Genomic DNA, 25,192 nt, shown 5'->3' on the forward strand with positions numbered 1-25,192 from the left:
CTCATTTAGCTGCTGGAAGAGCAGGAGGCGTGTGGGGAGGAGCGATCCTTGTGGATGGAGGCCCTGTCTAAGTGACTTTTCCTGAGGATGTTGAGCCCTGAGCGTGCACTGCTGAGGCACCCGTGCCCAGGTATCCGCCTCGGGCATCGTGCGCTGCTTCTCAGCGCCTGGGCAGACACTCCCCCGCCGAGGTGCCACAGCCTCTTGACTGAATTCCTCCAGGAGAGCTGGGCAGCCAGACCAGGTTGTGGGTCAGGGAAAAAGTGTGGACATCCCTGGACAAGCTAACCAACCTCTCCAAGCCTCCGCCTCCTCGTCCATGAAATGACAGGAAATAGATCCATCCTGCAGGGTGAGCGTGGGGGTGCCCCGGAAACGCTTTACCTGACCTCCCTGGCTCGGTGCCTGGTTCTCGGTAGCTGCTCAGAGTGACCTTGTTTCTTTCTTACTTTCTTCTGGATTACTGGTCCCCCATTTTATATGCAAGGTAATGATCTTGGGGAAGGTAAACCACCTCCTCCAGGGTCACACACAGCAAAGGAATGGCAGCATCCAGTCCTTGAACCTGAAGTCTGTCTGACTCCAGGCCACATGCTCCCCCCACATCGTGCCCTGCCCCCCATCCCCTCACTGCTCAGCCCCACCTTGGTTCCACCCTGTCAGTCTGAGGATCGGCCTCCCCTCTGTGGGCCCTCGGTCACGAACTCTCCAGGCTTCAGGCCTCACCCCTCTCCTGTATGGCTGTTTCCCCATCTTCCCTCGTGGATGTTGAGTGACTAAATGGACTTCCAGGTAGGGGCAATAGGGAAACCCTTCCAACATTAGGTGCCATTTGAGATGGGAACAGCTGACAAAAGCATCGAGAGGTTGGGGGCGGGATTGGGAGTGGGAGTGGGGATACAGCTGGCTTGTGTTGGAAGCCCTGGGAACAGAAAGGCTGGGACCGTTTCATCTTTTGATCCCTAGTGGAGCCACCAGACGGTCTGGCGTATGGCTCAGGGAGGGCTTGCTAAGCAGATACGAACTTGAAGGCAGCAGCGTCCCAGGCAGAAGCCCACTGTGCAGAGCAGCGCTGGGGAGGCTGCCGCCTGGGCCGAGTTGTGAGGGTGTGGTGATGGGGTGATCGTTCTTTCCAGAGGGGGGACTACGAGCACTCTCTGTGCCACTGGTGGAATCGGGGTTCTGGGGGGTCCCACCCGAGAGGCTAGGCTGGAGCTTCTCGGGGCTTGGAGCTGGGCAACAACCAGCCAGCCAGTATGGAAAGAGGAGGATCCACTGGGTGCTGGCATTGTGTTAGGAGCCGCTGGGCAAGCAGAAATGCCTCATGTCCTTGGGCTTCTTCTCCAGGAAGGCAGCGTGGCATAGACGTGAACTCTGTGGAATCCTTGCACCTCCACTTCCTCACTATGTCACCCTGGACACTTTTCCACTCTGTGCCTCAATTTTCTCATATCAGATTGAGACTGAACTGTAACTTCCTCGGAGATTTTTGGTGAGGATTAAATTAAATGACACCTTAGCCCAGTGCCTAACACATAGTACGTGCTTAATAAAACGTGTTGTTACTGTTACTGCTACAATTTTATTAGGGGAAATAAGGCATAGGAGTGAATATTAAAAGAACAAATGCAGAACCCCAGGATGTGGTACATGCTAAGTTTTCGGTACCTCTTAGAGCAGGCGTCCTCAAACTACGGCCCGCGGACCACATGCGGGTGTTTTTGCCGTTTTGTTTTTTTACTTCAAAATAAGATATGTGCAGTGTGCATAGGAATTTGTTCATAGTTTTTTTTTAAACTATAGTCCGGCCCTCCAACGGTCTGAGGGACAGTGAACTGGCCCCCTGTTTAAAAAGTTTGAGGACCCCTGTCTTAGAGTGTACTGAAAAGTGTGAATATGTATCTGAATAAGACAGCAATGATTTGTACTTGACCTTGTTCATTATAGTATCCCCAGTGCCCCAGAGCTTGCCTGGCAGGTAGTGGCCCCTGGCAAACATTTTGGGTGAATGCTTCCCAAGCCACACTTTCATGCCCAGGGCCTTTGCTCAAGCTCTTCCCTCACATGTCACGCTCTAAACTCTTCCTTAAACTCTTCTCATAGCAAGTTTCTTTTCATTCTTTAGGGCACTTCTTCAAAAAGGCCTTACCTGAACACTCTCTCCACTATCTGAATCTAAATTCCGACAATGCTTACTAGTATATTTCTCTCTTAGACACCTTATCCTTATAACGGCCTTCATAACTCACAACTAGTTATTTACTTGTATTTATTAGTGCAATCTCTGCCTCTTCCAATGGATTGTAAACTCCAGGAGTGTGGAGCCAGTCTTACCCACAGATCCTCGGGCCCTGCGCGGTACCTGCAAGGAGTGGGCACTGAGAGATCCCGGTTGAATGGATATCCTGGAATTGTTCCGAGGAAGGAGCACGGGCTGTGGTGGGCGGGACAGGGCGGGCAGAGCTTTTGCTTCCACGATCTATAACACTGAGGTGAAGACAACACTCCTTACCTACTTACCCTGTTGGACCAGGTAGTCGCCGGGGTCAGATGACATCATTTTGTTACAATGCGCTGTGGCTTGGAAGGCCCGCGCTCGCCTGTTCGCGCATTTGCTCACCCAGCCTCCAGGGAGCTCCTGCTCTGTGCTCAGGGCGGGAAGTCTCCCTCTGTCCCTCGCCACAGCGGGGTGACGGGCTCCCCACAGGTGGGGAGGTTTTTGCCCTCCTCATGCTCTGGTGCCTGGTACCCAGCAGCAGGAACTCAGTACATGTTGAGGAATGACCGAACGCACTCGTCACGTGGCTGTCGTGGATGAGTGGAATTCATAGGGGTGAAGGGGTTGAGAGAGAGAGAGACCGTGGTGGCGACAGAGAGACGATTGAGCGTGGGCCGCTCGTCTGTATTTAGACTTTATCCCACCCAGCCGGTGTATTTTGTGGAGGAAGGTGTACTCTTGGATCACAGGCATTAGGCCAGATTCTGGCCAGGTGATCATTTTGATTTCCTACCTTGCTGATGGTGCCCACTCTATGGGACTTCTGTCTTAGTATGGCCCCCCTAAAGGGTGGCTGACCTCCCGTCCCCCCATTCTCTGCATGGCTTCTCCCACTGGCATCTCCTTGGCCTGGCCCCACCCTGAGGGAGGCCCCCAAGGTGATCCGGTTAGCTCCTGCCTTTTCACACGGTGAATCGGTGAATCGTTAACATCACACTTCTGTCCCCTCCGGGGTTCCATGGCCAGCAGGTCAGGGCTCTTCCAAAGAAAGCTGGCGAATTATACCCCCGGTCTGAACAGAACCCCACAGGAGGAGCAAGGCGATGGGGCACAGACACGGAGCTGGGGTAGGAGCAGGCACCGCTGGCTGTGAGCTTGCGGGGAATGGCTTTGGAGGATGTGTTTCCTCTCAGCCCCTCTCCCTCCCTGTGGAAGGAGCAGCCACCCTCGCCTGCTCGCTCACTGGCTAGGAGTGTTAGGCAGGCAGGCGCTGCGCTAGCTTCAAAGATCTCGCTGCCAGTGGAGTGATAGGGAGCCGGCAGAACAAAGGGAAACAGCCAGGAGGCTGGATGCTGGCTGGAGATCAGGCTGCCCAAATTAGAGGAGGTCTGTCGCCAAGTGGCAGAGTTGGTGGCTGAATTCTCGCCACATCTCCGTCTGCTCACGGCTCTCTACGGGGCTCTTTCCCTCGTGTTCTTCTGGCCCCTTTTACTCTCCTTCCTCACATCCCTGTAGGACATTTAGATTCTTGACTTTCCTTGGACCCCCAAAATCAGGCTTTCTAATAAGATAACCAACCAGAGTACCAAGACCCGATCATTTTCAAGGGGTTGTTATTTCCCCCTTAATTCGTCCTGTGTATTGTCATTTTTGCTCTGTGGTGAGGGTCTCTCTAACCTGGGGTTTGGGAGGGACTAACTCGGAGTCTCATCCACAGACGGACGCGGAGAAGCACTCGCAGGTGGAGAGGAACTCCCTCTGGTCCGGCGATGATGTCAAGAAGTCCGACGGAGGGTCAGACAGCGGCATAAAGATGGAGCCGGGGTCCAAGTGGCGGCGGAATCCCTCGGACGTGTCTGATGAGTCTGACAAAAGCACGTCGGGCAAGAAGAACCCCGTCATCTCCCAGACGGGCTCGTGGCGGCGAGGCATGACCGCTCAGGTGGGCATCACCATGCCGAGGACGAAGCCGGCTGCCCCGGCGGGCATGCTCAAGACCCCAGGAACCGGTGAGTGAGAGGCAGACGCTGTCTTGCATCCACAGGTGTCAGTTTGAAAACCAAAACCGCAGTCACTCTAGCAAGGAATTGTGTGTGTGGTTTTAAGTCCCCGTAAATGCTCAGGTATTTGTTCTCAGGGTGTCGACTCTGCTAATAATCCGCTTTCAAGCAGGTTCACAGCTCTTCCTCTTTCTAGATGGAAATATGTGAGTGTGAGGGCTAACGTCTGCAGATGGTTTCACGGCTGAGGCCGTAGTGAACGGGTGTTATTGTGTGCTGGGTAGGAGCTAACCCTCAAGGGCACACGGTCAAGTGTTTATAAACTGTTGGTATGTGGAGTTGATATTTTCCATGATTGAAGGGTGTGTGTAAACGGGGGAAGTGTTTTTTGCAGGAAGTCAAGGGTGCCTCCTGAAAGGGTTAAGAACATCGTTTTAATGGACAGAGGGAGAAAGGTCAGTAAAAGTCAGGGTCTCTTCCCCAGACACAGCGGTGATTGGCTGGCTTTGCTTTGCTCTGGGTAAATTCAGACTGCTTTGCAAGTGAGTAGAATCTTTGACATCTCCTAAAAGGCTCACAGTGACAGTCGTAGACTAGATTGTCTTTATAAAAAGCTGTCTTCTGCCTCCCAAGGCGCTGCTCTCCCCGAGGGGAAAGTGAGCCGGTTCTTTGGAGAAGGGCAGGATTTTAAACAAACTGAGCTGATGAGCTGGCTTCTCGGTTTGCAGGTTAACTTTGCCGATTTCTCTCTCAGGAAAAACAGACGATGCGAAGGTGTCCGAGAAAGGAAGGCTCTCTCCTAAAGCCTCCCAGGTGAAGCGCTCCCCATCCGACGCCGGCCGCAGCAGTGGGGACGAATCCAAAAAGCCCCTCCCCGGCAGCGCCAGGACGCCCACTGCCAATGCCAACAGCTTTGGGTTCAAGAAGCAGAGTGGCTCAGCCGCCGGTCTGGCCATGATCACAGCCAGCGGGGCCACCGTCACCAGCAGGTCAGCCACGCTGGGCAAAATCCCAAAGTCATCGGCGCTTGTGGGTCGGTCCACTGGCCGAAAGACGAGCATGGACGGGGCTCAGAACCAGGACGACGGGTACCTGTCCCTCAGCTCCCGGACAAACTTGCAGTACCGGAGTCTGCCGCGGCCCAGTAAGTCCACCAGCCGCAATGGGGCTGGGAACAGGTCTAGTACCAGCAGCATAGATTCCAACATCAGCAGCAAGTCCGCAGGCCTGCCGGTGCCCAAGCTGAGGGAGCCTTGCAAAACGGCCCTGGGCAGCTCTCTGCCGGGTCTGGTCAACCAGACGGACAAAGAGAAAGGCATCTCGTCCGACAACGAGAGCGTGGCTTCCTGTAACTCAGTGAAGGTGAACCCAGCAGCCCAGCCTGTGCCCAGTGCGGCTCAGGCCACTCTCCAGCCGGGTGCCAAGTATCCCGATGTGGCCTCTCCCACGCTCCGCAGGTAGGTGGGGAAGTGGCGCTGAGCAGAACTGTAATATATGGAATGGTGTCCTGGATTCATAATTTCCCGTTTCTCAGTTAAAGCAGCCTCTGTTTTCTCCACTTTATCAGTCCTCGGATAAAGTTGTTTGGTCAGATGCTTCCAGCAGTTTTGCAGTCAGTTATTTTTCCATGTTAGGTTAAAAATCATAAGCCTCTGCAATCAGTCATCCTGGGTTCAGATCTTGGATTCACCTTAATTAGCCGCCACGTAAGCTTTCTTAGCAGTTATGCCTCAGTTTTCTCATCTGTAAAATGGGGATACTGATACCCACCTGAGAGTTCTTGTGGAGATTAATCTTGTGTAGCAGTACTGGACCATAGTAAGTACTCAATAAAAATTAGCTACCGTCCAGATCTGGATGAGTAGCTCAGGGAAACAGAAAATTATTTTTCTTGTATTGTTAATTCTATGGCTGAGATTCCTCATCATTATGCTAGACAGTGATCTTGGCCAGATCCTTTACTCAAATAGTTCAACATTCTCCGCATACTTATTTATAACTGCATGCATAATTCCGCATTAGTCTCTGAAATTTTAGTTTCCTTAAAAAAAAAAAAAAAAAGCTTCTTAAAGCAGAAGTGTTTCTGAAAAGGAGAAATTGGTTTCCTATTGCCTTTTAAGGCAATAGGAAAAATACATTTTCTCACATTTCCACACTGGATGGAAATTTTTACATGAAAATATGATATGCTGTTTTTTCTTACACTTTCTTTTAAATGTGTGTGGTTTTTGCCTGTTCGTAGTATCTCGTTATAATATCCATGTCCACTGGACCATCCTCAAACAGCATATGCATAGGACAGGGCTTATTCTACTTTCCCAGGGAATTTCTTGTCATAGGAAAGAGTAAGTCTCAAGGACAGAAAACCGAGCAGTGAAAAAAACAAAAACGATGTGCACATGTACATATTTGGGGATGGATCGGAATGTTTGAAGAGACTTCAGAAGCAGCATTCCACATGAAAGGTATAATGAGGCAGCTCAGTTCTTTGTCTAGACTTGATTATTAGAATTTCAGTAATGATTACTTTTTTTTTTTTTCAGGGGAAGGTCCTATTGGGCTGCTCTTTGTTCTTTTAACAGATTGCCTTGTAAATGAAATTTTTCTCTGCTTCTTGCCTCGAGTATTCTATGTAATATTCGCTCTTTGGTATTATAGATTTCCTTTAGTGACTACAAAGGCATTTTACTAGACCCTTAGGCTAGTGTAAAAGAATGCTTGAAAATGCACGCAGCTTCTTGGGTTCGACATAGAACACCTTTCAGCCAATGCCCGGCCATTTCATTGTTGACTAATTCCTGAAGGTGCTTGCAGTGCTCTCACTGTGCCTTGGTTTGGAGAAGGTAGGCCTTAGGTGGAGCGTGATTAACTCTTCAAGGAAAACACGGCATTTTTCTGTGTCATTACACAGAGCAGGGTCAGGAGCAATGAGCAAAAGTGAAGAAGATGGATCCGATTTTGGTTTTCTGGTTGGAAGTGCTTGGCACTGGGATGAAGCCACGCCTTGACATAATGAGGTCCCCGTTGCTGGAAGAGTGTAAGCATCCTAAAGCCAGGATTCTGCAGTCGGATATTTCATTCTCTGATGGTCACCAGGCCCAAGTGTTTCTCATCGGTCACTAGATAGGGTAGTGAGGGCTGGTTATATGGCCGGTCGGTTGTTTGTTTTCACAATAGTTGAGATTTGTAAGGACTGTTTGGAGAAAACGGAGATCAAACTCACAGCACTGAGGAGCGTGGGGAAAGGCAGAGTTTGAGTGGATGGAATTACTTGCGTTACTGGAGCGTGTAGCGTCCCCCTGACTTAAAGCAACTCTGCCCCTCTACCAGGTATCCCTCCGCCAATGGAAGAGGGAGACGTGTGTGCCATTGCCTGTGTTCTAACAGCACTTTTTTGGTCACCAGCAGGGGGTGACATAGGATGGCATTTCTGTGTGTCTGTCGCAGAGACACAGTTCACACTGAGAGTCTGGTCTGGCGCCCTGCGAACTCGGCAAGGTTTCTGTGTACATCAGTGGGCAGGGCTGGCGCTCCGGCCCTCAGAGCACCTCCTTCAGGCTGGGCTTGCCTGTGGAGATGCTTGCCCCAGGCCCCATCCAGATCTAGACTCAGGTTCTTGACTCTGCATGTTGTGCTTAGAGATCAAATCGGCCGAATCCCTGGAGTTAAACTGTCCAGGGGTCATGGGTGCAAAGATGATGAAGGCAGCTCTTTTCCTTCTAGAAGTTTCCCCGGGCCGGGGCAGTTTTCTAGCTACTCTGGGAAAGAAAGGGAAGCGAGATCTTGGATGAGCATGCATAGTCCTGTAGAACACTATCCCCCAGGGTCTCAGCTGCAGCGGAGAACTGGAGGCTAGAACCGTGTGAAGCACCGAGCCCAGGTGCCCTGTCCCCTGGATGCCTGGAGCCATTTCAGTAGAAACGACTGTGCCCTCCCCCAGGGACTCCCAGGCTCCTGTCCCCGTGCCCCCGACTCTAAAAGCTCGCAGCCCCTTGGCTCTGGGTGTTCAACCCAAACAACCCTTTGTCTCTTCACAGACTCTTTGGTGGGAAGCCTAGCAAGCAAGTGCCCATGGCCACAGCTGAAAACATGAAAAATTTGGTGGTCATCTCCAATCCTCATGCCACCCTGACCCAGCCAGGGAACTTAGAGTCCCCCTCGGGCAGCGGCGCCCTGAGCAGCGGGAGCAGCAGTCCTCTCTACAGTAAGAATGTGGACATCAACCAGTCTCCGCTAGCCTCCAGCCCCAGCTCAGCCCACTCAGGCCCCTCCAACAGCCTCACCTGGGGCACCAACGCCAGCAGCTCCTCGGCAGTTAGCAAGGGCTTCCAGTCCGTCAGCAGCCTGCACACCAGCTGTGAGTCCATCGACATCTCCCTCAGCAGTGGAGGGGGGCCGAGCCACAACTCCTCCTCGGGCCTCCTCGCCTCCTCTAAGGACGACTCCCTGGCTCCCTTTGTGCGAACCAACAGTGTGAAGACCACACTGTCTGAAAGGTTGGTGGTGTGCGTCTGGCTGCCTGTATCTCTCAGAAAGACACCCTTTCAGGAGGCAAAGGATTGTGTTAGGAATCCAAGTGGTAATCCCCCTTTGCCTGGGAGATGGCTCTCTTTCTTATCACTGATGTCTTCCTGTAGGAAAGCCAGTTTGGGGTAGAATTAAACTCAGCTCTGCTTCCTGTTATCTTTTTCATTGTGGTTATTCTCAGTGCTTGGAGCCACTGGAAGTCTCTCGGGGGCAGATGTAATGCATCCATTTGAAATGGCATTCCACCTCTGAAATCCTTCCATTTTATTCTGTTTGTTCTTTTTCCTCCCGCTGTAATTGTGTAGGCAGAGTGGGTGGCCGGCTGCAGCCACGGGGGCTGTGTGGCAGGATGTTCTTTAGGCAGTGGGCTCGATTTCGTGGTCCTCATGGCAGACACCCTCCTACTGAAGGGCTCCTGGCCAGTGAGAGGAGATCAGGAAACCAGAAGCACCCCCAGAGCAGTGGGTCTCGCGGCCGTGGTGGTGTGTCCATTGTCTCCCTGGGAATGAGAAAAATCACGGTATATGACGACTCCTCCCCTTTCTTCCAATCTAATGTTCCTTCTCTTGTTTTCTATCTGCCTGGACTTCTAGCCCTCTCTCCTCCCCTGCCGCTAGCCCTAAGTTCTGCAGAAGTACTTTGCCCAGGAAACAGGACAGGTAATGACATCACAGGCCCGGGACCCCACCGAGCCTCCAGGTTCCTCTGCCCCTCTGTGTCGAGCCAGACGTTTTGTGTGAGGCTGTTGGCCTGAGGCTTCCGCTTGTGCTCGTGGCTCCGGTGTAGTACGTGACCCCCGGACATGCCAGTGAGGGTCTGTTCCGCTGTCCACTGAAGCCCGGAGAGGCGGGCTGGGCTGGCCCCTCCCTTCCCAGCTTGGGAGGGAACCGCAAACCTGCACTTGAACTGGGGCAGCAGAAGCTCTCACTTGCATCTCAGCCTTCCTGTGGCATGTTCCTGCTTCCCACCCTTCCCTCCTCCCTCCCCTCCCCTCCCCTTCCCTCCAAGCCCAGAAATGATCTACCACCCACCGTGCAGCTTGGCCCTCACCTTTGTCTCCCACCCCCTCGCTCCCCTGGCTCCCCCTGCTCCCCACGCAGCTGGCTCTTCTCCCTTTCCAAGTCCTTTGCTGCAGTTTGGCTCCGTCTGTTTTGCAGGCTGCTATGTTCCCTGTGCCCATTTCCTGTAACGATAATGAAAAAGAGTATGCGGTGCGTGGAGACTTTATAAATGAAGAGGCTTGTTTGCCCCCAACTGCCCTGTGGGTGGGCCTCAGAGATGGATATTGACTTGAAATTTGTGGGGGAGCCATGGCTTAGCCAAACATAACAAACAGATGTTGTTTTGTGCTAGGAAAAAAAAAATTAATGAAAACCCTCTTCACCCCATCAACAGCAAAAACTCTGTTGTTGTCAGACTCACAGACCGAGCCTTTAAACCCTGGTTCTTTGGAAATCTGAATGCCTTGACTTTATCAGCCAGCTAGTTGTAACACGCCCGACTCGGGCCCAGGGCTCAGCTCCTAGCTACGTCCAATAAGGACTGCAGGAACTGAGAGGGACCTGGAATTCATGAGTGAATTCCAAATATGCAGACGGCAGGCCTCTTGAAACCCTCCTACACGTCCCTTCTCTCCCTGAAGTCACTGCCGGTGGCACTGGGCGTGGCCCCGAGTTAGGGGCGCAGAGAAGCTGGCATCTCTTTCTCCACGAAGCAGTGGTGATGGTGCAGAGATGGGCGACGGGGCGGCGGAAGGCACGGGCTCTGCTTCAAGGTGCGGCAGCCCCCGAGTGTGGCTTTGAACCTGTGGGGTTCAGTGCCTCAGGCCTCCCGGGGTAAGGTGTGCACTGGGTCAGCGCAGGCCAGGGCTGGGGTTCTTTGGTTTCCCGTGGAGGTGCTGCATGGCCAGCTGGAGAAGGGAGCGCGCCTCTGGTGAAGTGAGTCTCTTTCCCCAGGTCTCAGCCCCGTCTCAGCCTTTCCCGCCTCACACCGCCTGCTTTTCCTGTGCTCCTCTGAAGTTCTCTTTTTTGTTTTAACTTTCCTACAGTGACCCGCACCTTGATAGGAACACTTTGCCTAAGAAAGGACTCAGGTATCTGTGTTTCCTCCTTGCATCCATGCCATGTGGTGTGGCTTTGGGGCTTGGCTGGTGGGGGTTCGGGCTGGGCTGGGGTCCCCGCTTTGGCCACCGCAGTCAGACCTTGGACGAACACTGCCCTCACACCCTCTCATTCTCATCTGTCCATTCGTTGGTTTATTTGCTTGAGCAGAGGCTGTGCTTTTTGGGGCTTAATGTGGTGAGACCGTGTCATGAACAACATCCTGTGAAGCCCAGAGAGCAGTTACTGCTGCTTTCGGGGCCATGGGTTTTAATCGTTGAGCATGTCACCATGGCCATGCAGTTCACGGGCTGCCTTCCGAGACAAAGGGCATGACTTGTAGCATGTTGATTTGTTAGCCAGGACGCGAGCCAAGGAGGAAGGAAATATCACCCCCAAACTTAAAAATATTCAGCTTTCGGCCCATAGAAAATTGCTAAGGACAGATACTTTGCACGCGTCTGAATAATAATCAAAATTCGCGTCAGTTTCCGGTGCCCAGCAAGACATCGGTGTGATCAGCTTTTGGTGAAAAGAAGGAGAAGACTATGAGGAAGTAATGTCCTCTCGTTCATTGGAAGTCATGGCTTGGGCTCAGTTGGATGCTAGTCCTGGTAAAACAAGATGCTATAAGTCACCATGGCTCCCACCATCTACTTCCCTCTGCCAATCGGAGGAACTTCAGTTCTCACGCCTGCTCCGTGGTCTCAACATCTCGTGGTTGCAGCTGTCATTTCTCCTGCTCTCTAAATGCCTCCTTCTATGTAGCATCAGCTTCACTCTGCACTGAGCATTACGTGCTTTTGCAAAAAAATGGAACGTGAGATGAAATGTTTCAGCACTGTCATGTCTGTCTGTAGTTGATAACCTGTAGCTCGTAAGGCTGAGAGCATTTTGAACAGTAATGTGAGGTAGGTATCAATGCTTCCTTTCAATAGGAGCTCCGAGTAAAGCCAATTCTACGAATCTAAAAACCACAGTGTTGGAAAATCCCCCAGCAGACATCCTGTGGGAGGGAGTTCACCAGTGTGGCCTGAGAAAGGGGAGCTGGCCAGGCCTTTTGTACCTAACAGTGTGCATCATGCTGGGGAGGGCTGATGGTTGGCAACCATGTTAGATGCTTGCATTTCGGCCACTTTTAATATGAGTTGGATTTGATGCACCACTGTTGCCCCAAGAGGAAACTAACCTCCCTAAATATTGACATTTCAAAATGCTGGATATATTTCTTTCTGGAGCAGACCTATCCTGTGAAAATTATGTAGCTTTCTAAAATTTGTTTTTTAAAAAATTGGAATAGGGATATGTGGCAGGCTGTCTACAAGCAAGTGATGGGACCTAGAAAGTTACATGTCCATCAACTAGAGTGAAAGCATGAAGGAAGACACATTTTATATTCCCTCCCACTCTGACTTTCCCTTTCCAGTTCCCTCCCTCCATACACACACATCCAACCCCAACACACCTACAACTCCTTTCTTAAGCCAAAAGAATCCCGAGGTTGACGTAATCAGTAGCTACCCCATGGCAATCCGTTTGTAAATCTAAGGTTTCTGTGGCCACTCGCGTGATTTAGAAATTCTGTGATTTAGATCACATCTATGAAGGCACTCAGCCCATTGGAGACATCCGATAAACTATTACCAAAGACGTCAATGAGGAGGGGGACCGAGGGACCTCTGCAGCCCCTCCCCTGTGTGAAACCCAACGACTTGGGTTCCTTTGTGAAGACGTGTTGATGCTAGATTGCAGTGGCATCACTGTCCTCTCACACTTTTTCGTGTCTGGTTTCTGATGTGCCGTGATTCATGGCCACCTGTGTGTGCTCCAGAAGGCTGATGCCCTGAGCTCTCTAACTAAAATCCTCCAAGCTCGAACCACAGCTTGTTTGGTTGCTTCGGTGCCGTCAGGGTGGGGGCTTGGACATGACACTGTCGTGAATCAACATGTTACAGATACGCCCCGTGACGGCTCTTCTGAGCGTTCACCGGCCTTGCTCCCTTTATGTGTTCCCTCCAAACTGACAGGAATTACAATTTTCCCCAAAGGCAGCCAAGTAGCAAAACACTTGGTAGGTTTCGGGATATATAGTGATCGGACTTTTTTTAACATCAACTTTGGATATGTGTTCATCGTCAGCTCCCCGGAGTTCATTTTCTAGAAGCGTCATTCATAGTTAATCCAGCCTGATTTCTGTCTGTCCAGGTACACCCCCACCTCCCAGCTCCGCACACAAGAAGACGCAAAAGAATGGTTACGGTCCCACTCTGCAGGAGGCCTGCAGGACACGGCTGCCAATTCCCCTTTCTCCTCTGGCTCCAGCGTCACTTCTCCCTCCGGAACGAGGTTCAACTTCTCTCAGCTTGGTGAGTAGCTGCTTGTCATTAGCTGTGTTGATCGGCTCCCTGGGGCAGAGGTCAGCTTGTGCTTGGAAGAGATCTGTTGGTCATAGACATGTGGTTTCATCCCCTTTGGGATCTGGTCAGCCCTCTGCAATGCAGTTTGATTACAGGAGATTGACAGCAAAGGAACTAGAGGAAATGGAAAAGTTTCCGATACTCTAATCTGTAATAGTCTTTCTGTGGTTGATAGAGTTGGAGCTAACCATCCCATTCTTGAGAAAAATGTACCTTATTTCTAAGACCTAAAGAAGTAGGTTGTAGCCCTAGCCAGTTTGGCTCGGTGGATAGAGCGTCGGCCTGGGGACTGACGGGTCCCATGTTCGATTCCGGTCAAGGCCACGTGCCCGGGTTGTGGGCTCGATCCCCTGTGTGGGGCGTGCAGGAGGCAGCCGATCAATGATTCTCTCTCATCATTGATGTTTCTATTTCTCTTCCTCTCCCTTCCTCTCTGAAATCAATGAAAATATATATTTTTTTTTAAAAGAAGTAGGTTGTAGATAGAGCATGTCCCAAGTTTGGTCATCCTCATGCTTTCTTAAGCTAGAGATAAAAATCATGTTTTGATTGAACAAGTATTCTTGGAAGTGCCCACTCCTGTCATAATGCTTTGATGGGCACAGTGGGGAAAGGAAAGGAATGTGTGTAACGGTCCCTGCTGACAAGTCAGGGGATTCTGTTTATAGGAAACCGTGTAGAAACTGAATATGATCAGGTAGCAAGTATCATTTACAGTTAGGAAAAGGAAAGGTCAGTCCTGGCGGGAATTACAGGGAAGGTCGCATGAAGGGGGCAGGATGGGAGCTGAGCCTTGGAAGGCTGATGGGAGGGACGGGGGACCTTTCCCAGTCCTGTCTCCTTCCTCAGAGAGGCCGCCGTGCCTTTCCTGAGTATTGTGAGCAATAAACTCAGTGTTTAAGGACAGGTGTGGCTTGGAATCAAGTCTGATTTAACTCTGCATTTTCAGTTAACTGAAGGGATACTTCTGAAATATTGGACGTTACTAAAATGACTGGATTTTAGTAAGAAAGCTAGCTTCGGCTAAGGTAAATGTGCCGCCGCTGCACCGAAGTTCTTGAGGCTCCCTTATTCAGTGTTCCCCATCCGAGGCGACGAGACCCGTGTTCATATTGTTCTTTCCCAGCCGTAACTCTTTGGGGCAGGAGTTTCTTGTCACGCACAAATGTTTCCCATCTGATCAAAAGCCCGGTGGGGCTATTTCGGGCTTTGGGCTTTGGAGAGAATTGTTCTGATGAGCCCAGGGAGTAATTAGCTCATGCCTGGAAGGTGACACGAGCCTGTCTGAACGTGCCAAGTTGGAAAGCTGAGGCCCAGAGCCCTGCTTTGGAACTGACCCACCTCCCCTCCCTTATTTTTAGCTCTCGGTGTATAACTCAAATGCTGATGTGACCACCTTTAGAAAATAGACAAGAGAGAGAAGTTGGCAGGGATGTATATGGCTGATAGCGAGCAGTCTCCTCTTCATCCCCGTCCAGGATTTGAACAGAGACATGAATTCCCAACCTTTTGATTCTATTCCTTTTGTTCCAGCGAGTCCCACCACTGTCACCCAGATGAGCTTGTCCAACCCGACCATGCTGAGGACCCACAGCCTCTCCAATGCCGATGGGCAGTATGACCCGTACACCGACAGCCGCTTCCGGAATAGCTCCATGTCCCTGGATGAGAAGAGCAGAACCATGAGCCGCTCGGGCTCCTTCCGGGATGGGTTTGAAGAAGGTAAGCAAGGAAACTGGCCATCTCCCAGGTTAGGGGGTGTATAGTTAATTCTCCTCTATGTCAGGTTCATTTCGTTGACCTGAGAGTCCACCTGTGAGTGCTTCCAACTCCTCCACTTACTGGGTGGTCAAGCTGGAGAACTGAATAGTAGGGTCTGACTCTTAATTGACCTCTCAGGACTTTAGGGGAGATCCTACTAAAAAAAAATCCCTGTGAACCTTAGAGCTGACTGAGTTTTGCTCTAGGTTTCTCGTTCTTGGACATGGGCCATACATAGCTTCTTGGCATGCACCCTCATCTTGAGGTTCAGCCACTGGCTCCCCAACTTGGAGGAGCGCATTCCTGGAGAGTTTTGTTTCCCTGTGCTGATGTCCCCTTATGACTTTGGGGGGCTCCGGGCAGCCATGCCTCTCTGCTGCTCTCAAGAATTTTCTGCTTTGTTATTCAGGCATCAGTGGTTCAAGTTTATTGCATTCAGTGATGCCCTTTTCATTCTTTGCTTGCTAAGTGGGAATATTTTGGATTAGATTTCTATTTTAAAATCATTTAAATCAGAATTTTAAGATTAAAATACTGTGGGCAACTTTGTCAGCCATCTTCCTAGCTCAGTTTCTATCTCTTTCCCTTTGTTCCTTCAGTCAAGGTGTGAGTTAGGGAAACAGCAGTCAAAATGCTTTGGGGGGACATCACCCACTCCCCCAAAGCTCCCCCAGGGTGAACTGGTTGGACACTGGAGGCAGGACTCACTGACTAATGAATGGTTAAGAGTGTGTAGTAGACTACCAGGGTTTGAATTCCAGTTTCACTATTTATTAGGTGTATGATCTTGGGCAATTACTTCACCTCTCTTTGCCTCTGTTTTTTCACTGATAACGTGGGAGTACTAATAGTACTCAGCCCAAAGGATTATGAGATTAATGAAATGATATACACAAATGTTAACCCAATGATGTTATTGCACATCACAGCCTGTAGACTCGGCTTCCGCACCAGTGTCCTGGCAGCTGGCAGTCCAGCCCCAGCAGAGGGCTGTGTCTCTGGTTGTGCCCTTTTTAGTTTGGCCAGTGACAGAACATAATCTGGGAGGAGAGCCATAGGCACTTCCCTCTGCTCCCAGTTCCCCTGAGAGTGGGGCCATGTGCCTAGCATCCTCTTGGTAGGAAAGCACAAACAAACCTCTAATTGTTTCAGAAATCCCTAAACAGGTCAAGAGGGAAATGCAAGATGTTGGCTTCTGCTTTGCCTGGGGTACTTTTTTACAAAAATTTTAAAGAGTTTAGTTACAGAACAGTTGTCCCCTGTTAATCCCTTTAGCAACTTAATTCTCTCCACTCTCATTTATGTATCCACCCTCATTTATGTATCGTTTGCATCCAGGGACATTCACTGAGCAGGTGCAAGTCTGTAAATCATATATGGGAACCTACCAGAACAGAGGATGGGGGGCTGAGAGGGTTTTGCTGGATTTAAGAGCTAGAAATGAATGCTGTAACCACTCAGAGCAGCAAGACTGGAGGATATGTTGACCGTAAGGTGTAGGAGTAGGCAGTTTGTCTTGAACTCCAGTTATAGTGGGTGTGCTGGCCACACATGGCCACAGAGCATCCGCAGCCCTCCTGATGACGACTCGCAGGTGGAGTGCCCTGCGCTGTATTCATCTTCTCTGCCGTGTGTGTACCTGAGTGAACCGTGTGCAGCACCGTAACTTGTCCAAACAAGCACACTTCGCCTCATAAAGGTCCAGGACCATTACGGCATCCTCATCAGATCGCTTTTATGTATTCCATCTGGAGTCAGACAGCACAACTGTGGGATATCTGCATGGCAAAGTGGCATTGACAATGGGTGCTTGCCCACGAGCAGTGTCTAGACTTTTGTAAATCTCATGATTCATGGTGACGTGGAACTGAATGCAGAGGGGAAAATCAAAGTTGTGGGGAAGAGGTAGAAACTGCTGTTGATGTACTATAAACACATAACATTTTTGTCTTTTGGGAAATTTGGCATCAGGTTGATTTTATCTCTTCCACGGTTGTTAAAAAAAAATAAGACTTGTACAATTAAATGGTGTTTTTTTTCTTTATATCTCTTTTTTAGAATTTATTTTTAATTTGTTGACATTCAATATTAGTTTCAGGTGTACCACATAGTGGTTAAACATTTATATAACTTACAAAGTGTTCCCCTCCATTACAATATTATTGATTACTAGAAGCCTGGTGCACAAAATTTGTGCATGGGGGGGAGGGGGGTTGTCCCGGCACCCTCTCACAATCCGGTATCCCTCTTGCAATCCGGGACCACTGGCTCCTAACTGCTCACCTGCCTGCCTGCCTGATAGCCCCTAACCACTCTGCCTGCCTGCCTGATTGCCCCTAACTGCTTGCCTGCCTGCCTGATCACCCCTTACCACCTCTGCCTCAGCCCCCATTGTAGCAGCTTCATCCAGAAGGTCATTTGGCTGTCTGGTCTAATTAGCATATTATGCTTTTATTATTATTATAGATATTCCCCATACTGTACGTCACATTCCGTGACCAGATGTAACTGTCAATTTGTACATCTTAACCCTTTCCCCATTTCACCCAGCCCTCCAACCTCTCTTTCCCCCTGGCAACCATCAGTTTGTTCTCTATATCTATGTTTTTTCTTTTGTTTATTCATTTATTTTTATTTTTAGATTCCACCTAAGTGCAATTAGATAGAGACTTTTTCCCCCTCTTTTGAATTTTTAACAGTGTTGCAGAAACAGTTGGAAAAAAATTCACATCTCACTTTAGAACCTCCTTATAAGAGTGTCAGTAGGTATATCACACGCCAGAAAGCAGGAAAAAAATTTAGGAAGAATTAGCACAAGTACTTGTGCAATGATTTTGTGGTATTTACTAACCATCATTCATTTTGAAGGAAGTGGGTATGATAACCCTGTGGATTAGATATAGGTATGGCCCACATACAGCCTTCCAAAGTTATTTCAGGTAAATTCATTTCCATCAGACGCATTGTGCACATATAAAGTCAACTTTAATAGCAGACATTTAGGAAGAGGTGGGAGGCATTTTAAAACTGGATGCCTTTGGAATAAAAAACACACACACACACACACAAAACAAAAACAGGTCACTTAAGGCCAAAGCAAGCAGATACTGTTCCTGAATGCTGTGTGACCTTGAGCAGTTCACAATCTCTCTTGGTTTCAGATTGCACAATGTGAGAGATGGCCTGAGATTCCTTGTAACTTTAAAATGTTGGCGATACAAGTATAGAGAGGAAATGCATGGCCTGCTTTTGCTGTTTCGGCTTTGTGACTTTCACAGGCCTTTTGTTGTCCCAGAGTATCCAGGCTCCGACTTGTTGGCTCAGTTCACTTAAAGGAGGGCCAGCTGCAGTGGTTCAGGGCAGCCACATTCAGTTTGGGGTTGACTCTGGAAGGCAGAAAGTCTTTCTCTAGACCACAGCTTTGCTGTTGCTTCTGACCAAGTGAGAGGGGTTAATTACAGAGGAAAATAAGTACCTCTGCCCGATCCCTGCCAGATGCGCTCTTCTCTGCCTGTAGCCCCAGCTTCCATGGAGATAGGCTGCAGGCTGTCAGTGAGTCCATGAGGTGGAGAAATATAAGAGGAAAACTTCCATTTTCCAGCTGCCAGAGGCCATTCAGCAGCTCTATGCAGGCTTCTGGAGCAGGCATCTGGCGGGGCAGTGTGACTGAAAGGTGTGATTAAGGGGTTATGTTACCTGCATCTCTGCCCCCAGCTTGGCCTCCAGTATAATCTCCCACTGCTGCTTGTGTCCTGGGGCTGAAGTAGGTTACCCCTCTGGAACAATTAGGTCACTAGGTTGGGACATGAGAAACTTCTGTTAATGTGTGGACATATTAACACTGAAAGCCATTATTGGCCGTTAACACCGTAACTGGTTTTTTATGGGGTATGAGTCAGATGAGTCCTGGGTTGAGGAAGAATGGAGGCAAAGATCTAGAACTCCAAGGAAGGTGGCTATGAGTGGTGGTGCAGGGGCAGCCTCGGTGTGAAGGCACCTGCTAGAGAGAAGAGGGCAGGTAGGGCAAGCCCAGAGCAATGTGGGTTCAGGAGGAGAGAGCCCACCCAGGTGGCAGTCAGGGCAATAAGGAAAGTCTTCATGGAGAAGGGGTTTGCGCTGATCCTGAAGGTTTGGACAGACAGAAATGAGGTACATCCTAAACAAACGGAACGGCATGGGAGAGCCTCTGAGGAGGCAAAGCACTCTCCAGGGCATGCTTGAGAGCCACGTGCAGGACTCAGAGTGTCCGGAACCACTTAGAGGAGGCACCTGAGTGCACACTGAGCTGTTCCTCAGGTATCTTGTGGGCAGGTGGCTTCTGCAACTGCTGATTCAAGTTGAGTTCAATCCTTGGGTGGTGAGTGAAAGCCACTGAGCACATGTGGAAAGTTACTCCCGAGCCTCCCACTCTCAGACCAAAGGTGATAGCACAGTGTGGCACAGAGGCATTCTACTGTGGCCAGGAAAGCTTCTCCCAGGGAAAAGGTCCGAGATGCCACCACATGCCTATTTCTCTCTTTACAAACAAGTTGTGGAGAGATACCAAGAAAATGTCGTTAAAGAATCTGGTTTCCCAACAGAGAAGTCAGCCAGAATGCCTTGTCCTAGAAAAGACCAGGCTTTAAAATGTCATGAAAGCAGCTAATACGATGTCTCCCCTTGGCTGAGGGCAGGAAGGGTGCTAAGAGGGTATGAGGATGGTCCTAAGTCAAAAAGTGCCGGTCAGAAACGGAAAAGACGACACCACTTGCTTGTCCCTTGGTAGACATGATAGAAATCGAACACAGAATCTATATTTCACTGGGTTGTGCTTTCTAGACATACGTTTGTAAGCAAGTTTTTCTTTTCTTTTTTTAAATAGTTCATGGATCCTCGCTCTCCTTGGTTTCCAGCACATCGTCCATTTATTCAACAGTGAGTATAAATCAATGCTGTGTAGCTATGATCATATGAGCTGGGGTTCCTTTATCAAATATGTCAAGAATAAAATATCAGCATTTTTCCTGGAGAGAGTATTTCCATTATAAGGGGACCAATTAATTAGGGAACAAAATTTGAAATTCACAAACAACTATTGACTATAACGTACCAATCAATAAATCAGGAATAGGCTGCTTTGTTAGTGGCATTGTGCTGTGCATGGTGACGAGTTAGAATGTGTGAGAAGCCTTGGCCACCTACTGGTAGAATTTGAAAAGAAAGGCCTTGAACAGCGTATAAATCTACCTGCCTCAGTTTCTTTATCTGTAAAATAAAAAGAAGAACTGTCCCTACTTGCTGGAGTTGTAATGAGGATTAAATGTTCTGAAGATTACATTTTGCTACAATATAAATTCCTTGAGGACAAGGAATTTTTCTGTTTTTATTCCTCATGCCCAATAGGTGTTCCAAAAATAGGCTTCCATAAAATAAGGAAATCCATGTACAGCAATAAATACAATGCACATAGCACAGAGTAAGCACTCATACATGTTCCCCATCAATGAGAGTTTTAGTGACCAAAGCCAAATGTAATCAAATATGGTACTAGATTGGTTCTGTTCTGTGGTGCTTATTTTTTATACCATGCGCATAAATATTTGGGAATTCCTATAGGGAAAAAATATTTTCTTAATTGAGAATTGACAATTATTTAGACCTTAATTCTGTGGAGGACAAATGTGCTGTGTTTTTGTTTGTTGTTTTTTTGTGTTGTTTGTCTTTTTTTAATAATTCTATGTTTGGTCATGCTAGATTTCTGGGCTACATAGCAAGACAAACTATATATAGCTCCCAGTAAGTAAAAGGCCATCCCAGAATCAAATTAAAGAGACCACAGCCTGACTGTTCTTTCTTAGACCTATGGCAAGCAAAGACGTCTATGGTTGTTGACGTGGTTTGATTCGAAGGACCTAGAAATACTCTTTTCAGCTCCTACCCACCTCACCCCTCCAACTCCAAAGTACCTCTTTCTTCAGCTAATCGTCTTGTCTGAAGTTTCAGCCAGAGTCCTGGTTTTCAATGTAAAGGCTTTCTGTATAGTAACGTTGGGAAGGGTTGTTTAAGCCATCATCTACTAGGAAAGCCTAGCGATGGCCTTCTAACTGCCAGGCAGTGCAAACACTAGGTCTTGGTTCTACTATGAAACTCTCTAATCTCCGTACCAGAGATGGTCCTTTCAAACCTAGATTCACCTCTTCAACAGTATGACTGGCACTACATATACGCCAGGTGCTGAGCTAAGCCCTGAGGATATGGTGTCAGTGTAGAGAGGAGGCTGCTGAAAGAGGAAGCCAGAGGCACCAGGGGGCACCAAGGGACACAGGACATGGGACTCTAGATTCACAGGGTTGGTGCAAAGCAGCCATAGCAGACATTTCAGTGCCCAACCCCCATGGGTTCGAAGTGTCAACTCAAAAGGGTGGGCCTGTCTCAGCAGAGTGAAAACTGGGTGGCTGGCCTGTGTCAGCCAACCTCGGGAGGAGTGGGGGTAGGGGGCACAGGGGAAAGCCTCAGTTTCTCCACCCGTGAGAGTCACAGGTAGGAAACGGTCACTTGCAATTTCCAGCCGTGTGCCCTCCTGACAACCATCAGGAGTTCTTGTAGTCAAAGTCTCTCTTCCAGCCTGGCCGGCGTGGCTCAGTGGTTGAGTGTCAACCTATGAACCAGGAGGTCACAATTCAATTCCGTCAGGGCACATGCCCAGGGTGTGGGCTCCATCCCCAGTAGGGAGCATGCAAGAGGCAGCTGATCAGTGATTCTCATCATTGATGTTTCTCTCTCTCTCTCCCTTCCTCTCTGAAATCAATAAAAACATACATTTATTTTAAAAGGTCTCTCTTCCAGTAGGTCTTGTCCTGGGTAGACATGAAGCTGGTGTTTTCATTAAATTAGAAATGGTCCTTTCTGAGTTGTTTTCAATTCACAAATCATAATTTTTCATTCATCTGCATAGCAAGAGACTGGAGGTCCACCTTAATTTTCCTCACTGTATGACTTCAGACAAATCACCGCATCATTCCGGGTGTCTCTCAGTTGCCTTTGGTGTCAGACAGCTAGGCAAGGTGGTCTCTGAGGTCCCCACAACCTCTGCCATTCCACCAGTCATGGAGTCAAAGGTTCCCATTCACTGTCCTTTGCATGTGCCCTCTCTGAGAATATAGGTTACATTTGCAGACTATAAAAAAAAAAAATTAGTCTAACAATTGGATATTTTCATGCCAGACTAGTCTGCTAATTCCAAGGAAACCTGCAAGTCGGCTCTACTCCGCAACTAGCAAGAACTGATGTGTGGTCCCTCATCTATTATTAGCCACTTGGTGATGGTGCAATTCTGAAACAAATGCTCAGGCATCTTTTTGTAAATGTTAAGGTGAACAAGCTCTTATTTGTTTACGAAGAGGTCTTTGGAATCTCTGAAGTTGTCACCAACGCAGACCGAAGAGTCTGCTTAATTGCTGAGTCTCTTATAGGCTCTTATTGGATGTTAATAGGTTTTTCCCTCTGAAGTCTCTATAATTCTTGGATATTCAAGAATGCCCTTTCTGGCTGAAATATGTGCCTGTGATTTTATTACAAAGGCAAGAAAGGGCAACATGATGCGAAACGACTGTCATGGAGAAGTCATGGCCAACCTATGGAGTAGAGAAAATGCCAGAGGCCACATCTGGCATCAGACTTGCTTTCTTGCCTGGTTAGGGAGCAGCAGTTGAGTTCCATGGGGAGCTGCTAAATGGAGTAGGTCTACAGTTTCAGAAGAGCAGCAGCAGCTGGGGACAAGGTACAAAACACAGGATTTCCCCAGGCTGCTGTTGAGAACAGGGGCCCATCCCCATAGACAGGTGGGCACAGTGATAGTGGCAGAGGCCTGGGAAGGAGTTTTAGGCCTGTTGATGGAAGTGTTTAGAAGTAGGGTTGGTTGGTCCCGTATGGATGCTTCAGCTTGCTAACCGGCCTCCACTAGCCTCCCAGATGTTAGATAGCACTGACGTTCTCGCCATTAACTTTTCCCCTTTAAATGAGACTCATAAGACAGGACCTTATTTCTGGAAACCTTCCATAAGAATATAGCTATAGTAAAAGCAGGAGAAGGTGCTGGTTAAGATCATAGGCTCTGGAGCCAGAGCACCTTGGATCCATTCCCAGCTCTACCACCTACCAGCTGTGACCATGGGCAGATTATTTAACCTCTTTGTACCTAATTTTCCTCATCTGCAAAACAGGAGGTGATAGTAGTAGTACCTACTCCAAGGGTTGCTATGAGGGTTAAATGAATATTGAATATAAAGTGCTTGGAACAGTTGCCGACATGTGGCACTAATTAGTAAATGCTAGTTATTATTACCAGAATGTAAGTAACATGAGGTAGGGGACTTGGTCATGTTCACAGCTGTTACCTAGGTTCTTAAACAGTGCCTGGTACATATAGGAAATCAATGAATATTCATTAGGCAGGAGGATGGGGAATGGGTGGATGGGCAGACAGACAAAGAAAGATGGAGAAATATTATCTGGGAGGAAAAAGTGGACCCTGAGGACATCTCCAGACCTTTTCCTGAAAGCGTTTCTAAGATGAGGAGATTGTCCAGCTGTGTGACGTAGGCAGGATACCAAACCTCTCTGAGCCCCAGAGGGAATACAAACTAACCTACTTTATGGAGTTATTGTAAGGATTAGACAGTTTGGTGCCTAAAAATTAGTTGCTGTTGTTAGGAGCCAGCCTGGAGGGTGAGGGCTCGAGGGCAGGGCCAGGAGTGAGAACAGTGGGGAGAAGGAAGTGAAGGGAGACCGACAGGAATCTGCCCCAGCTGGTGTCTTCAGGGTCTAATGAATCCTCCCCATTTGTATTCTGAATAGAGAAGTAGACACCAGAGTCAGATGCTGTTGTTTAAAAAAATAATGGGTTTATCCCTAATAAATTTGGATTAGGAGGGAGGTCGTTTTGTTCTCCCACTGGCACAGCTGTGTCACCTCAGACACGGGGCCCAGCATGGAAGGTTCTGCCAGTAAGAGGCTTCACCTTTACTCCTCAGGGTCATAGATAACTGGGAAACTCCAGGTGGGACAGCAGGAAGGTGAAGGTCACATTTATCCTTATAATCTGGGATGTCAACAGGCTGGCTGACAGGGGCTCCTGGCCTCCCTTACTCTAGGGGCCTTCCTGTCCTGCAGTGCCCTGGGAGATGAGAGGGAGGATGAATTGGGGCAGAATTAACTTACGTGCAGGCCTCCCTCTCCCAGGTGAGGTTTGCCAGGTAAAATACAGAGCACCCAGTTAGATTTGAAATTCAGGTGAACAACAAATAATTTTTTAGTATAAGTATGTCCCAATATTACATGAGGCATACTTTAGTAATAGTAGTAGTAGTAGTAGTAGTAGTAGTAGTAGTAGTAGTAGTAGTAATGGTAATAGTAATAGAATTTAACTGGTTGTCCGATATTTTTATTTGCTAAATCTGGCAAACCCTGCCCTGGCTCATCCCCTTCTCACACCGTCTTGAGCCCCGGACCCTGTCACTGTCTTCACATGGGGACAGGGACTCCTCACAACCAAAGTAATGGGGGTGTTCTAATTCTTCCAAATTTCTTAAAATAATATGCCGTTTGTTTTTGGCCGTTTAAGATAGTCAAATTAACGAACCAGTAAACCCAGAAAAATACCCCAGGAAAGAAACGAGTAAATCTTCCAGACTGCTGGTCGCATCCAAATGCAGTCCCGCAGGCTGGACTGCATGGCCCTTTGTTCCTCAGATTAGATTTGATCCTCTAATCTCCCTGTGTTTTCTTTACAGCCAGAAGAAAAATGCCAGTCAGAGGTAAGGAACAGTTTGCTGGTTGGATTTCCACTTTCACTGCCATCAGTTATTTTACCCAGCTCAACCTGGAAATGGACTCCCACAGCAAGTAACCCTGTTCCTTTTCACCTTTAGATTCGCAAGCTGCGGCGGGAGCTGGATGCCTCCCAGGAAAAGGTTTCAGCTTTGACCACCCAGCTGACAGCAAATGTGAGTATAGACACAGGGCAGCAGCCATCGGGAGGGGAGGTGGCCCCTTCCCCTTCTGAGCATTACCTCAAGGCCTCCTGCCCCAGAGCACCATGGAAGCAGTGCGGTGTAATAAATAGGACGCAGGCTTTAGCATCACGGGTGTGAATGTCGGCGCTGACACTTGCGGGCTCTGTGCTTTGGGCAA

The 25,192-nt window shown here is 48.8% G+C and overlaps 1 protein-coding gene across 2 annotated transcripts in view; it reads left to right on the forward strand.

The window, feature by feature from the left end:
- The window catches only part of NAV2 (neuron navigator 2), a 367,959-nt gene that overhangs the window by 302,311 nt on the left and 40,456 nt on the right, over positions 1-25,192 (forward strand). For both annotated transcript variants that reach the window (XM_008148978.3, XM_008148980.2), the window contains exons 13-22: positions 3,936-4,227; positions 4,973-5,675; positions 8,256-8,714; positions 9,339-9,404; positions 10,793-10,837; positions 13,050-13,210; positions 14,795-14,983; positions 19,884-19,936; positions 24,793-24,816; positions 24,931-25,005. In XM_008148978.3, the coding sequence (XP_008147200.2) occupies positions 3,936-4,227; positions 4,973-5,675; positions 8,256-8,714; positions 9,339-9,404; positions 10,793-10,837; positions 13,050-13,210; positions 14,795-14,983; positions 19,884-19,936; positions 24,793-24,816; positions 24,931-25,005 (2,067 nt within the window). The remainder of the gene's footprint in view (positions 1-3,935; positions 4,228-4,972; positions 5,676-8,255; positions 8,715-9,338; positions 9,405-10,792; positions 10,838-13,049; positions 13,211-14,794; positions 14,984-19,883; positions 19,937-24,792; positions 24,817-24,930; positions 25,006-25,192) is intronic.

The sequence above is a fragment of the Eptesicus fuscus genome, chromosome 13 (assembly GCF_027574615.1).
Source record: "Eptesicus fuscus isolate TK198812 chromosome 13, DD_ASM_mEF_20220401, whole genome shotgun sequence".
Classification (NCBI taxonomy): domain Eukaryota; kingdom Metazoa; phylum Chordata; class Mammalia; order Chiroptera; family Vespertilionidae; genus Eptesicus; species Eptesicus fuscus.